The following is a 15,228-nucleotide window of genomic DNA, read 5'->3' as shown; positions in this document are numbered from 1 at the left end:
TCTGTGGGGGCTTGGCTTGGGAACCAGAGGGTTGCTGGTTCAGGTCGCCACATTGAGTCCTGCATGGAGCAGTCATATGGACCTTAGACTGGTGGCTGGAGAGGTGCAAGTTCACCTCCTTGCAAGGCCCAGAATCCCTAACTGCTCAGGGCAGCACCCTCGCTCTGACATTTCTCCATATTTCCATACATGTGTATAATAATAACAACAGAGTGTTAAAGAAATGAACTTCCCCTAGAGGGATTTATGAAGTTATTGTTGTTGTTTTCTTCTTCTTGATTTCAGCCTTGATTTGCTACATAGCCTTCCCCGAATATACAGTAGTGGAAACTGTATTGCCAAATCTCTTACAGTGGACACATTTCTACCATTGCATGGTATGGTAAATGGACTGCATTTACATAGTGCTTTTCTAGTCTACCAATCACCCAAAGTGCTTTACAACATTTGCACATTCATACATTGATAGCAGACCTGCTCCACAGGAGCGGTTAGGGGTTCATAGCTCAAGGACGCCAAGACTGCTCTACCACCCGAGCCATGCCTCCCGATATATATTTCACAAAAATGCAAAGCCAGAAATAAAAAATATATATATATATATATATATCTGTGACTCTTAAGATTTATCTTGGGATGCTTGGGGGTTCTGGCCCTTAGTTTGGAAAACCACTGCCTCACACAATAGCAACTATATATTCGACTTTGTAACAGATTAGTCCATTAAGGGCCTTGCACATGATACATGTGTTCTAGCTGATCAGAGGTCTGTTCACGTCGCAGATGGGCAGAGCTAACCTAATACATGCCAAAGTGACTTGTCTTTGTGTGGGTGTCCTAGTTGGAAAAATAAAGTGCCGAAAGTAACAGGAAGCAATGGATCAAGTGCGCCACAACCACCAGAAAAATGGAGCAGCTGAAGAACTCTGAAGAAGTCAGCTGTGCTTGGACATTTTACCTAAAAAACCCTTCACTGATGGTACTCTCAGGAATTCTTGTGTCTGGTAGATGTAAATCAAACAGGATTTGTACACTATGCAGAAGAGGTCTGACCGGCCTAAACAAAACTGTTGACTGGGTGAAGTGACTTTAGAGATAATGAAACAAATACCTGTGTGTGGGTGTGCATGATGCATTAACTTTTATACAGAGTGTAGTTCGATATGGAGATTTCCATTAAAGGTGTGGCATTTTTTAAGATTAAGAACTAGAGTGTTGCAATAATATTTTAAAACTTACCAGACTTGAACCAACAACGTCTTCACAATATAAATGTGTGTATTTGGATGGGGGAAGTTATTAAAACGATCTAAGTAAATTCAAATTTTCAGCTGAATGTTTGGACATATTCTGTGGCGAGCTTACTTACTTGGGGTTTATCTTTTCACCCTGGTCTTGAAGAGTTTCCAAAACATTTCCACCGTTCAGGACAAGTCGAACCTTTTCATTCTTGTCATCCAATTCCACCAACATGTACTCAACCTTTGTAAAGTAAAATAGTACAAAACAAACAGGCTGCATTATCAATCAGACACACACCACATTACAGCCACTGCTTTGTTCATCCAATGTTCTTTTCTTACTTTGAAACCAGACTGGGACGCCATCACATCAATTCCAATTCATCAGTTATGTTTCCTTGACTTTGACTCTACCCTGTAATCCCCCGTCTGCAAGAGGGATTAATCTATAATAACAGCATTCCACAATGTTTGAAAGGAAAACACTTTGTTCAAGCAGTAGCATGTTGAAGTTTTGTGGACGGGTGGCGGGCAAAGGCTGCAAACGCAAACTATTGTGAGGTTCTGAACGAAATGGCAACAGCCGAGCCCACATATTTTAACATGTAGCATAGCAGACTTTATGATGTCTATGTTGCACAGGGAGCATCTTCTTGAATTAGTAACAGTACTGCCTGGATTATTAGTATTATTTGATAGTTACAACAGGAAAACTGAACATTTATAGGCAGCCTTTAATATGTTTAGCTAGTGAATTACCTTTAGTAACTGTGACACAAACATCTTGTTCTTTAGACTCAAAGAAAGAAGAATCAAATCTGACACTAGTAACGTTACTGTAATTATGTTATCCAAGTAGCCCTAAAGGTTTCATTTAACAGAGCCGTTTACCTTGCAACCAGTCAGGTTGCACTATAACCTTGTCAGTCAACTTCCTTATAGACAGCATGAACTGATGCAAACTGGATATATGTGACAGCAACAAACGCACAGGAACACATTCTTGACACACAATACTGAAAGCTGCAGATGTACACAAGGCCACTGTTGCATCATGCACAACCATCCTTGCTGACAAGATCAGAGGCATAAACAGAAATCTGCAGCACAACATTCCCCACATGCTGGCTTATCTTTAAACAAAGCTTATTTCTCACCTCATCGCCCCATTTCAGCACATCTTTCTGTCGTTCCTTCACCTTGTTGTAGATGTTGAGAAACTGGATGATGCCGTGCTTTCTGATATGGTCGGCATACTTCTTGGTTTCTTCCCAGTTCAGTGGAGAGCCCTGTGACAGTAAACCCATCGCACAGACAGTCTGGGAGAGTAAACTGACGGCTGGGGTCTTGCTGGCTGCTTAATGTATGTGAACTTGCACGCCGGGCGTTAGCTAGCGAGCTAGGAGGTTAAACCGGCAGGGAGCTAGCATGAACTCTCGGTCCGAGCAAACGGCGAAAACTGGGTCCACAAAGTGCTGTCAGATAGTTCACAGGCGGGACGCGGAATCTCGTGGTGCTGCTAAGCGGCGTGCCCTGTCGGTAACCTTAGCGGGGCATCCAGAAGAAGAAGGGCCCCGCAGCTCATCACTTGCTAATGCCTGGTTAGCTCGGTAACTTCAAGCACACCAGAGGGCTGATATGGCTGCTCCCCCGAAGAACCTGACGAGATAGTCAGCGCCCGCTAGCCCCGGCTCGTTTAACGACCACGGACTGTTAACGTGCAGCACTGTGACGGAATGACAGCGCGAGGTGAACCTGCAGGTAGATCGTTGTTACCAAGCGCTAGCGTGCTCTATAAAGTTGAGCTGTGTTCAGGCTGTGTTGTACATGTAAACGCCCTCCTGCCTTTTACACACGTGATGCAGTCAGGCGGAGCGAGAGCGGGCTGTCGTCACTATGACTCAGCATTCTTCGCAACTCGGCTCCTCCCACTGATCTGTCAATCAGAGCCAGGTAGCGATGCGACGTTCAAGTGCTGTTCGGAAATAGCAAGCTACTGAAATTTCACCGGGAGGAATCCCCGGGAAATGAACAAAATGTCTGCGATAGAGTATGTAATTAATTATATAGGGTATATTTTTAGATCTTAATAGTTTATATTCTATTTCCAATAATCTCATATTTTAAATCAATTCAAAGGAGCTGTATTGGCGTGAGATGGGGCTGGCAATGGTGCAGTGGGTAAGACCAGGGTAAGAAACATGCCTTTGGTGTAGGAAACCTGGCTGTGTCCCTGAGCAAGCACTTAAGTTAACCCGTAGATGGTCCAGAGGTGTGACCTCTGAAATATATAGCAAAAATCGCTTTGGATAAAAGCTTCAGCTAAATGACTAATTATTAGTTGTTATTAACATCACACTAACATTGGTACTAAGAACTAAATCTGGTACAAAGAACTAAATCTGCTGTAATTATTGTGTTAACAGAGCCGTTTCCCTTGCAACCAGTAACAGCAGGTTTCACTAGCCTTTAACCTTGTCAGTCAACTTCCTTATAGACAGTATGAACTGCTGTAAACTGGCTAAATGTGACAGCAGCAAACGCACAAGAAAATATTCTTGAGATTTTACACAATACTGAAAGGTGCAGATGTATCGGAGTTTAAATCAACAGAAGGCCACTGTTGCATCGTGCATAATCATTCTTACTGACAATATCAGAGGCATAAACAGAAAGCTGCAGCACAACAATCCAAACATGCTGGCTCATTTTTAAACAAAGCTCGTTTCTCACCTCATCATTTCTGCACATTTTTCTGTCGTTCCTTCACCTTGTTGTAGATGTTGAGAACTTATTATTTTAAATATTATTATTATTATGGGGAACTGACATGTACAACGCCAAAGCTTAGAGTTCATATCAATTTCCATTTTCAAATTTTCAAATTGACATTTCACAAGATTAATATGTAATGTAATCTAATTTACTTTTTTCTGTTTACCTTTTCCTTTTTAACATTTAATCATTGTCATGGCCTTATTATTCAGTAATACAAGAGATTAATAGTTTTCTCTTTATTTTCAATTGCCCCTTTTTGCCCATTTTGATACCTTTACTTTTTACATATTTCTGTATTTATGTTCATGTAAGCACCAAAGTACCAAGGCAAATTCCTTGTATGTGAAAATGTACTTGGCAATAAACTTGATTCTTTAAATTTTAATCAGGGGTAAAATTATCATCTTTTAGAGCCAAGATGTCCTCAAATAGCTTAGTTTGAACAGACAACAGTACAACCCCCAGTAATTCAATTACCTTGATATAAAGCAGACAACAGCACCAAACACTCACATTGAAAAGCTTTTTGCTAATAAAATTATTTTAACTGTTGTTACTGCTGTTTCAGCGTCAGTTGTAACTGTCCATTCTTGGGATCAGACATGATTGGCCTTAATCTTCTTAGACACTGTTAAAATGGAGAAAAGGGATTGTAAATGTATCACTTTAGGAAATGGTAAATACTTAATAATAATAAAATACAAACGATACTCTTTGTTTGAACAAATCTAACACCCCAGTTGTTAATATGACATAAGAAGATTTAGTCATTAGGACCCAGTATATGTATGTGGTTTGTTTAAACCTGCTTCTTCCTTTCTTTCTCCTTAATTTTTTATGGGGTTAATGGTGTGAGAGACCCGGGTTCGATTCCCCACTGTGACACCAATATGTCCCTGTGCAAGACACTCAGTTGCCCCCTAGTTGCTCCAGAGGTGTGCAAACTCTGACACAAGTAAGTCACTTTGGATGAAAGCCTCAGCTAAATGAATGTTCAATTTTATTTTATTTACTTTTGGCAAGTTCATTTCTTGTCACTGGCTAGCCCATTTCTAAAAAAGAAAATGAAAATTGTTGCACAATACAAGTGCTGTTTAATAACAACTACAAAGCTATTTACTTACCGTAAAGCACAGCATTAAAATTCACGAGTCATGCTTAAAACTAAAGTGCGAAATGTACCAGCTTATCAGAGTACTTAAATGCAACATCATAGAGGCTTAAATGTGATTGTAATAATGACACAGCAGTCGATTTTTTTGAGTGTGTGTGGGTGGATAAAAAATGATTACAGGTCACTGAACTGCACTGACATCTGCCCCAAATAAGGATGCGGAGACTACATACCCAGGACCATACTCCTATGACTGGAACTAGGAACTGCATTTTTAGGACACTAGTTTTCCTTGACAGCTGGCAAAGCAGCTTTCGGTACTACACCTATATAGTACGGTAGTAGTCACGAGAACAAAGAGTACACTCAAAAAACTAATTATCCCTAAAACGTTGACTTTAAGTATTTTAATTACATGTAAATTTTCCATCTAATTTTATTACATAAGTTCAATGTAAAAGGTGACATGTAATGCAATGTTTTTCTATCATGTTTAGTCAGTTTGAATAATTGACATAACTTTCTCAGATTTGATTAAATTAATGTAAACCTATAAATAAGCATTATGTGTTTATTCAATTACTACATATGAAGTTTAATGGAATTTCTACATAAACCTTACGTGTTTATTCAAGTACTAAATATAAAGTTTAGGGAAACTTCTACATAAACATTATGTTCATATATGTATTATATCTACGTAATGCATTTCAAATTAGTTATTATATTTCCTGTAATAAATCACAAAGCAACACATACAAGAACTATAAATGGAAAATTTTATTGACGGATTGCAAAAAAATCGTCTAATGGCAAAGTGCACAAGGTTTTCCAGTAAACCTGACGGTACTATGAAGGCTAAAGAAATAAAAAATAAGCATAAAATAAGTAATTCAGTAACTTAAAATGAATTTTAAAATAATCTTTTAAAAAATTGTTTGCCATTCAAAGAGCCTTTTTTTCAATACAATACTCAAAGCGTTTAAAATATGAATATCCAATATCAGTTTGAACAATTCCAACATCAACAGTTACATCAAAACAAAAAATTCCCCAAGCACAGCAACAACAATGAGGTGCTGGTAGAAACCTGGATAAGTCTATGAAAAATCAAAAAAACAAACTACCGCACACTGATCTGACTTACTAATGTATTTATTTTTTCACAAATAAGGTAGTAAGTCAGATCAGTGTGCGGTAGTTTGTTTTTTGATTTAGCAAGAGTTACATGTTTACATATTTGGATGGTCATCTTGACTTAACTGCTGACTCACGGCGTCTCAATATAAACATATATGCACTCTCCCCCGAGAACATCTTACAGTTTTAAGAAAGGACCTGGATAACAGACACATTTAAAGTAAGTGCAGTCAATGAGATATTTTATAAGTTAGACATGAGAAACATGAAAAAAGGCAAACGGCCTTATTACTTGCATAAAAAGAGGTCTCTCAAGCTGGTGTATGCAACAAAGATCTCAAAAATGGCAAGGTCCGAGAGCGGCTTCCTCCACTAATTCCTTCAACACTCCAACAGCAGATTTGAAGAAATCAGCAAGTTAACAGAAAGGGGCAATAGAAGATGCCAAAAGTAATCTGAACACCAAGCTGTTGTAAATCCACACGAACTAGTGGGGGGGGGGGGGGGGGGGGGGGGGGGGCAAGCCAAGCTCAACTATCCAGCACTGTTCTTGTGAGCTCACTGACGCATCTTAATCTTTAATGTTTGCACCTTTGGTGAGAGTTTGTTGCCATCCAAGTTCATCAAAACCTTCTGAAAGATAGTTCAGGTTGAGTGTGCAGATCAGGCCAAAAAGCATGGCACAACCAAAGGAAATACATCCTAGCTCGCTTAGCAGTTCCACACCCTCAACCACCACTCCAACATCCGCTGGCTTGTCCTCTTCATCAGCACCTTCTCTGCAAATCACATACAGCCCCATGGTGGTCTGTGCGATCTCTCTCTTAGCTTCCTCACTGTTGACATCCTAATGGTGAAACATAAATTTTGAAATAAAGAAAAGATTGCATTTTAAATACTAAGAGTGCACATTAAATGTTGATACTGACCAAGTACTCCTTGATGAGTGTGTTGCTGTCCTCATTGAGGTAAACACACAGGCTTCTGACGACACAGCCCCTCTTCATCTCAATGTCTTCACTCTGAAAAAAAAAAACATACATAGCACCTCTGAACCTTTAGCCCTGTTGTTGTCCAATCAAAACTGTGCTACAAGTGTTGTGAAGAAAATACAATATCCCTAGGCTTTGATTTTTAAGGCCTGGGGTCTGAAAACAACAGTCAGGTAGGGCTGGACAATTTGGCCAAAACAGTTATCACAATAAAAAGTTTCATATCTTTCAATATTGATAATTATCACAATAAGTATCAAATCTCCTGAGTGAAAGTTGAAGGAACCTGATGGTTAATTGTGGTTTAAACTCTTCTTTATGGTCAACACCTGATGCCTAACAGCGGATAACTTAACAATCTGAGGTAGAACATTCAAAACAATTATGACAAAATCTTTGTCAACAAATATGCATGAGTACATTTAAGTAAAAGCTGTTTACAGTCCTTTTTCCTCAACAAATACAACATCTTAATAAAAGTTAAGTCCTAATTTGTGCATGATTCAAGTGAATAAAATAAATTTTTTTTGAATATTTGTTATATTGTTATTGAAAAAAATAACATCGTGATAATTATTGTTATTGTCCTACAGTCAGAATGCCACACTGATGACCAGATGAAACTAAGCAACAGTTACTGATACACAAGCTAAAGGGTTCTTTTGATAAACCTGCAATTATTACCTCCCACAAATTGCCTTAGCTGTTGGAGCCATGAGGAATCGGATCTTCCTTCCAGCAGCTCCTCCTCTACTGCTGAAGACCTTGATTAAGTTGGCTGCGTATTTGTCAAGCTGTGCCAGGAACTTGGCTTGAAGCGGTGAAGTTGTTAGACGCATGAATTCTGCATTCATCTATGACAGAAACGGTGAAAGAAAAGAGATGTACATGAGGAATTATTTTCTGAGTTACAAAAAACAAAATAACTAGTCACATTTGGACACTTTGGACTATAAAAAGCAAATATTGTCTTCGTATTGTCATATAATTGTCTATAATTTCAGCCAATAATATCAGATAATATAAAATGGGCTGAGAATTAGTGCTGGGCAATAAATATAATATTTCACTTACAAGGTTTCTACTGTAAATATGCTCAACTATTAAAGCTGGGTTTATTTATTCACAGATTTCACAAATCCATTAGGATCTAAATGTTAATTGATAAGGTAATGTTGTCGTGCACATTACAGAGACATGGTTTCCCTATATTCGAGGCATTGCCGCTGCTGAATTATACCACTGCTATTAAAATTTCACTCAATTATTTAATATTAATGCGGAACAAATTATTTTCACCCGCACATTGTGTGAGCACGGTAAACCAGGCTTCGCTAGCTTCCTTTCCTCATTAATCTAAGGACATCTACGTGACAGGTGCAGTTATCAGAGCAGCGGAGTTTAGTCTTTTAACTGCAGGGCATGTGTTTGCGTAGCGATTGAGTGGACGAGCGAATGAGAGAGAGCGAACGGCATAAAGTGACGCTGAAAGCGAGTGAGTAATAAGATGTCAGTCTGGCAGTAGATGTACAGTGTAGGTCACAGTGTGTCCGTTAATAGAAGTCTGTCTGTCTTATTCCACAGACGGCGTACTGCCGTACCTGTGATGGGTTTTTATAGCAAGGTATCAACAAGTGTGAAGTCCGCTCTGCCCCCTCCATCTGCATGATACTGCTGCGGTTGAGGGGCTAACTAAGCGGCGCTAACTACAAACAGCCACAGCAAAACTAGCAAAAACTGACTTCACACAAATCCATTCACAAGCTCCTTCACCCATAATCAAACACACACGGCTGCTTATTTACTGCTGAATCACATCAAAACCTCGTGCTAACGGCTGAAGCTAACGTTACTCTTGTGCATACTTTACGCTAGGTACGAATGTTTTACAGGCTAACGTTAGCAAAGCATTGCACACACACTTGCATTTACCAAAAAATATGTCTTTGTAAAACACATTTAAATCGATGTACTTCTAAAATGACACATTGCTACACAGTAAAACAACAGATGAAAAACGATTGGACTTACCTTATAAAACTTTAACTCACGTCCAAGTTCCATGTTGTCCCGCTCACTCAAAAGAATACAGGGCAAAGCAGAATATGCGCATGTGCAACAGTAGGCATGCGCGCAGCCTGCTTTTGGAGCTAGTAAAGTTTATTCGATTTGTTTACTTTCAGTTTATATTAAGCATATTTACGTTGTGTTTAATTATTTTAACTACATACGCTTTTGATATTATGTATTTTAGTTACATTTTACATAAAATATCACTTCATATTTATGATGGCCAAAAATCATTCTTAAAGTTTACTCTGTTTGTTTACATTCAGTTTATATTAAGCATATTTACGTTGTGTTTAATAATTTTTAATAAATGAACTTTTGATTGCATGTATTTCAGTTACATTTTACTTAAAAGTATTGCTTCATGTTTATGATAGCCAAGAATAATTTTTTTGAGTGTAGGCATCACAAGGCCCCTGGAAATTTGGTAAGTGCTGGTAAGTATTTTTTTATAGCATTAAATATTCATGACTAACTTTCAAATATTGCTCGACTCTGAGTGGTGCTCAGAAGTATGTGACATGTCAGACAAAAATGTAACCCCCACCCACCCAAATGGTGGAGGCAGTTGGCTGGCCACCCTGAGTAGGTTCTGCTCAAGGCACCGGTTAAAAGGAAGTTTTCCTTCTTTGCCATTGTCACCATGTGCTTGGTAAATAATATTACAAAGAGTAGATCTGTTCTATATGAAAAGTGCAATGAGATAACTGATGTTATGAATTGGTGCTATGTAAATAAAATTTTATTAAAATTAAACTGAATTAAATTGAAAAAAAGAAAAACCTTGTTACCCATAGCAAGAAACTGATTCTGTCCTTTAAGACTGATATTAAAGGCTGCAGAGATGCTTCACTCTTTGGGACTAATGGTCCCCAAAGAGTATACCAAAAATGATGTATTGTGCATAATGCAATAACCCCTTTATGTATTCATTAGGCTTGTGTTACATGCCTGAATGTCAAGTATGTTTACAGTGGAAATGAGGCTCCAGCCCTCCTCACAGAGCTGAAATATTTATGGTTTTTACTGTCAAATTAGAGGCAGACTTAACAGCTACAAATAAGCTTAGATAAGATAAGATAGACTTTATTGATCACACACTGAGGAGATTTACTTGTAGTAAACAGCTGCAGTATTACTCACTGGAGGCTTGAGGGTATTCACTTTTTTGGGGTTAGGGTTCGGGTGAACAGACACAAACCTGCTATCTGCTTCTATGTAAATACTTAAATATGTGTAAATATATGTAAAATACATGTAGGATTAAAGACAGGAAGTAAAAAGAAGCCTACCATAGCCTACCTCATGATTCATTCTGAAAATGGAAATGTAGCCCTCTAAATTACCTCTTCTCTTGTTCCTCCTGGTCCACAAATGCTGCAGTGAACACCATGCAAATCTGGTGAAACTAAATCCTTATATTGCTGTTTTCATAGCATATTGACACTTTTCATCAAGCCATATAATTTCCCAAGAGTAAAAGACACCACTAAAAAAGGGAAAATAGATATGTATTGACATTAGAAACATGTAGAACTGTTGATTTATGTTGGTCAAAAACACATCTGAATCAGAAGTGTGACACACAAATACACCCCTTTAAAACACATCACATAATGTGACATGACATGAAATGAACAGAATAAACATTATTTTAAATAAATGACCATCGCACAGAGTAGCATACACTTCATCTCTTTAATTTAAAAACAAACAAAAATTTTTTTAAAGACATGAGCAGTCAGGGAATTAATTGAGTACTAACCTCCAGGAAAGCTCAGGCTGACAACATCATTCCCATCAGTTATATTTTTCCTTTTCTTTTTTACAAAATTGTTTATTGCTGTCACATCTAAACCCATTCGATCAACCCACTCATCATTCCAACATTTTTCCATCAGAATCCTTTTTCCTCGCGCCAGTAAGTGTTTATGACGATCACGCAACATACGACACGAGACCACTGAATACTGTACATGAGACACATGTAGAGAAACTGCTGCCCGTCTGTGCAGTGTGTTTAAACATTAATCACAAACACCTACTCCTGGTAGGTGATGCCAACACTTACTCCAGCTCCAGCTCATTACTCTGGTCAAGTATCTAAGAATCACAGTAGCTATAGTCAACAGGACTGTCACTAAATCCTTCAATATTATTGACTGTGTTGTTCACAAACAACACAATATTATTAATTTAATGGCACTGGATAAAAAAAAAAGACGGTTATGTTACAGATTAATGTCTATAACAGCATTCATTTAGCTTTTTTTTTTAACCTTTTATTTGACTTTTATTATCCCATCTGAATTGGCCCCATCATTTCCGTCTAAAAATGATATTGGTTATTGACATGTCCATTTTGTCTCTGTCATGGACATTACCAGACATTAGTGATGCCATTTATACTAATTAGTAAACTATAAATACTCAAAATACATTTCAAGGCTTCTGAATTCTCTTTTAAAACGCTAGCACTGGCTCCAATGTGTTTGTTATTAATGGGGTTTATACAAATGTGTTCCCAAATTTGTAATCCTTGCATTTTTATCATTTTTGCTCATCTAAATAATGATCACCGTTTAAACTGATCATCTTGGCCCCAAAAAAGGGACGTCTGTTAGAGTTTAGAACCAAGATTTATGCAACAGAACTGCTGGAGACCTTTGGACACGTAAACTACATCATTATTGTCATCTAGACCCTTATATACTGACTGGCGCAGAAGACACTGAACTGGCTCTGGACTCCCGTGTTTTCCGTGTGGGAATGGTGACCACACAGCATGAGATGCCGACTGTAGCTTCTGGCAATTCATCATCCTCAGTCCATTCATTGAGGTCAGGGTTGTAAACCTGAATGCATTTCTTGTACTTCTTCTCGCCCTCGTTCCAGCCTCCGAGGAGATAGATCTTGCTGTTCAAAATGGAAATACCGGCTGTGCTCACTCCCGTGTGAAGAGGTGCGCAGTAGCTCCACTGCCCATTGTGAGGGTTGTATGATTCAACAGCGAGGACATCCACCCTCTCCCCACGACCTCCCAGCTGACTGCCACCGATGACATAGGCTCTGTCTCCCACTGTGGCAGCGCAGTGCCAGCCTCGGGGTGTGCTCAGGCTGCTCTTATCGTACCAGGTGTCGGTGGAGGGATCATACGAGCACACCGCCCTGGAGTAGGCGTTGTTGATGTAACCGCCGGATACAAGGATCTTGCCATCGATGAGGGAGCTGGCATGACAACAGCGGGGAATCTCCATGGGTGCTTTCATTTGCCACTGATTGGAGGAAGGTACATAGCACTCCACCGAGGCCTGAACGCCATCAGCGTTTCGCCCACCGATGGCAAACAAGAGGCCGTTGAAGGTGTTGAGGCTGAAGTGGGTGCGCCTCTGGATCATGTTGCTCAAGTGATTCCAAGTGTTAAAGCGGGGGTCATATCTAAAGAATGTGAGGGGGATTTATAGTTATTTTCTAGTCCTACGCAAACTAATATGACAAACCCAAAAATAAAGATTAAAAGTCACGATTAGTTCTTACCTGCAGAAGTTGCTAACAGCATGTTTAGCCTGGTTCCTTGCATCATTCTGGTCCTCACCACCTGCTACGTAGAGGAAGCCATCCAAGACTGCAACACACTGATTAAAGCTCTTTGCTGGCATTTCTGTCAACTTATTCCACACGTTATCTTCATCTCTGTAGAGAACGTCTTTGCTGAGAGATTTCTCTGTCAAGGCAGGGCGTCCACCGACTGTGAGTATCACCTTGAGGCCACCGCGTACCTTTGTTCTGCGTGACTGGAGGATGTTCTGTTGGTATGGCAGCAGATGGTAGTTCATGGCGTCAACAAGGAGACGGTGGCACTCGGGGTCTTGCATCATCCGCGGCACGCTCTGGACGTGATTCACCAGGTCTTGGGCAGAGATTGTGCCGAAGCGGATGTGAGTTAGGAGATCTGCCGCGTACTTCAACCTCTTCTCGTCAAAGTCCAACCATTTCATAGCGATCTGGAAGGCCGTGATCTCGGAGGGAAGCTGCAGGGAATCGTCTGAGAGGAAATCACTGATCTGCTCATAGGTGAGCTTCAGGAACTGCTCCATCTCAGAAAACTCAATGAAGTTCTCCCGCATGAACTTCTGAGCTGCCTCCTTGGTTTCTTTGAGGTCATAGGCATCAGCAATGTTGGCCACATACATGCAGTTCTCCACGCTGAGCTCCTGCATGAGGAAATCACTGCACATCTTCACCAAGGTGCCAATCTGCAGCAGGATGGCTGCAGCGATAGTGCTGCCGATGCTGTACAGCGACAGGGTAAGCTTTCCAGAGTATGCGTATGTGATTGCAGTGGCAAGGCCAACGGGTGACAGGTCGTTCAGCTCGATCTTCTGGAGCGACGAATCCTTCTTTAAGATGTTTCGGATGTGCTCGCTGCAAGAGGCCATGACAACCTTGTGCACATCAAAAGACTTTGACTTGGTGGCGACTGTCAGATCACAGAGGAAGCTATCCTGTCTCATATTGCTCAAACCCTCCAGGAGGTTTGGGGCATATACAGAATCAGTAACCTCAGTTGAAATGCAGCTGAAGCCATTTCCTCCTTCTAACAGAGTGTTTAACCCGTTGATCTTGTTGATAGGGCTGTCCTCAACCATTATGGTCATTTCATTTATGTCTCCTTTGCTCTTTTTGGTCGCCTTGTTCTTTTTGGGTGCCATGGCTGTAGCAGCAGAACACAGCCCAGACCTTCTGAAAATCTAAAAAAACATGCCAGACAAGTGTCAGAAAAGATGTATCATATCAGTCATAAAGTCACATGCTACAGATAAACTTGTAACAGATATGAATGAAAAAATCACTTAGATTTAATCTGGTCTGCTCTCAAACTATGTTTAAAATGGCCTATATTGCTGAAACTTAAGTTTTAAATTATTTCACTTGTATGCTGTTGTGAGCTGTGCATTTGCACTAAATTTGAGGTCATGTTGCTCTTGTATCATGACTATGTACTGTTTACTTTGCCCTAAACTGAGCAATAATGTCAAATCCCAGTACATTAAATTTGTTGGATCTAAGGAGAAATGTTGTCTTCTATTTTGGAGTTAGAGGAACTTATTTAGACACGACCAGACACTGACACCCTTCAAAACATTTGTGCTGCCAGGTGATACTGGAGAGAGTGAGTGGGTCAACATGCACCTCTTTGCATCTGTCACAATTTATCAGCAGTATGTCCAGGAATAGCAACGCTGGACAGCTCACCCATGATGTTCCTTTTATAGACTTTGAGACGCAGGCCTCATGTCCTCTGATTGTTTAAGTTCAAATTAGGGCAAACATTTTTTGTCTCTTTTATTTATGCTATTTAAATGTTTTAGTTTCGTCTTGAATAAGTTTGCAATTAACACAATCTATAAGACAAAAAAAAAAGTTTCATAAAACGCCACTCCTTATTTTACCACAACCCTAGAAAACTTGAAGCTTACTGTCACCATGGCGATGTGTAAAAACTAATTTTACAAAAAGGTCAACAGCTTCAGATTATTTATTAGCCCTTTGAAGCCTAAGTAAGTAAGAAAGAGCACGTTTTCTGTTCTAAAATGAATGAGAAACGCTGAAGCATTAAAGTGCACCAAATTGCCTTTTCATTATTAAAATGACAAACAATCAAGCAGCAGTGGGAAAGCTCCACTTACCTGAGAAATGAAATTGAGGCTGGCGAAGAAGGAACTTGTGCCTCCAGTTACTGGAGCAGGAGAGAGAGACCAGCAGTCACCCCAGCAGAAGGAGACATGCAGTTAACTCCTCCTCTTGGGTTGTGAGTGCCAATCAACTATTGTGCAATGCATGTGGCAGAGGGCAGGGACCATGCAACCCCCCCCCCCCCCCCCCCCCCCCC

At 39.8% G+C, this 15,228-nt stretch overlaps 2 protein-coding genes and 1 long non-coding RNA gene across 5 annotated transcripts in view; all 3 read right to left on the bottom strand.

The window, feature by feature from the left end:
• Positions 1 to 3,076, bottom strand: part of gclc (glutamate-cysteine ligase, catalytic subunit) — a 12,951-nt gene extending 9,875 nt beyond the window's left edge. Inside the window, exons 1-3 of one of the 2 annotated variants that reach the window (XM_046070327.1) lie at positions 2,399 to 2,538; positions 1,584 to 1,670; positions 1,370 to 1,482 (exon numbers count right to left, since the gene is read on the bottom strand). In XM_046070327.1, coding sequence (XP_045926283.1) covers positions 1,370 to 1,482; positions 1,584 to 1,607 — 137 coding nt within the window. In that variant the 5' untranslated portion in view covers positions 1,608 to 1,670; positions 2,399 to 2,538. Of the gene's footprint in view, positions 1 to 1,369; positions 1,483 to 1,583; positions 1,671 to 2,398 lie in introns of both variants that reach the window. The other variant, XM_046070326.1, reaches the window with a different exon arrangement.
• Positions 3,077 to 5,895: 2,819 nt separating this feature from the next.
• On the bottom strand, positions 5,896 to 9,407 carry LOC123983921. The gene is made up of 4 exons (XR_006828326.1): positions 9,297 to 9,407; positions 7,950 to 8,119; positions 7,203 to 7,295; positions 5,896 to 7,120 (listed from the first exon to the last, which is right to left on the bottom strand). It is a non-coding gene; the product is annotated as an uncharacterized LOC123983921 (long non-coding RNA).
• A 2,147-nt stretch (positions 9,408 to 11,554) lies between these two features.
• Positions 11,555 to 15,160, bottom strand: klhl31 (kelch-like family member 31). Of its 2 annotated transcripts, XM_046070323.1 has the most exons (3): positions 15,026 to 15,160; positions 12,873 to 14,086; positions 11,555 to 12,773 (listed from the first exon to the last, which is right to left on the bottom strand). In XM_046070323.1, exons 2-3 carry the CDS (start codon positions 14,045 to 14,047, stop codon positions 12,041 to 12,043), a joined length of 1,908 nt encoding a protein of 635 aa, XP_045926279.1. In that variant the 5' UTR covers positions 14,048 to 14,086; positions 15,026 to 15,160; the 3' UTR covers positions 11,555 to 12,040. The 2 variants fall into 2 exon arrangements, with proteins under 2 accessions (XP_045926279.1, XP_045926281.1); XM_046070325.1 differs by lacking the exon at positions 15,026 to 15,160 and having other exon boundaries at positions 12,873 to 14,178.
• Between the last annotated feature and the right edge of the window lie 68 nt (positions 15,161 to 15,228).

This window comes from Micropterus dolomieu, linkage group LG15 (genome assembly GCF_021292245.1).
Source record: "Micropterus dolomieu isolate WLL.071019.BEF.003 ecotype Adirondacks linkage group LG15, ASM2129224v1, whole genome shotgun sequence".
Lineage (NCBI taxonomy): Eukaryota > Metazoa > Chordata > Actinopteri > Centrarchiformes > Centrarchidae > Micropterus > Micropterus dolomieu.
The sequence above is the reverse complement of the archived record's forward strand: the minus strand, read 5'-3'. Positions and strand labels throughout refer to the sequence as shown.

Excerpts from the sequence above, each read along its gene's own strand:
- klhl31 (XM_046070323.1), bottom strand. The coding sequence starts at position 14,047 with ATGGCACCCAAAAAGAACAAGGCGACCAAAAAGAGCAAAGGAGACATA. Across the intron at positions 12,774-12,872 it reads GCTGTTAGCAACTTCTGCAG|ATATGACCCCCGCTTTAACA; the intron begins GTAAGAACTAAT and ends CACATTCTTTAG.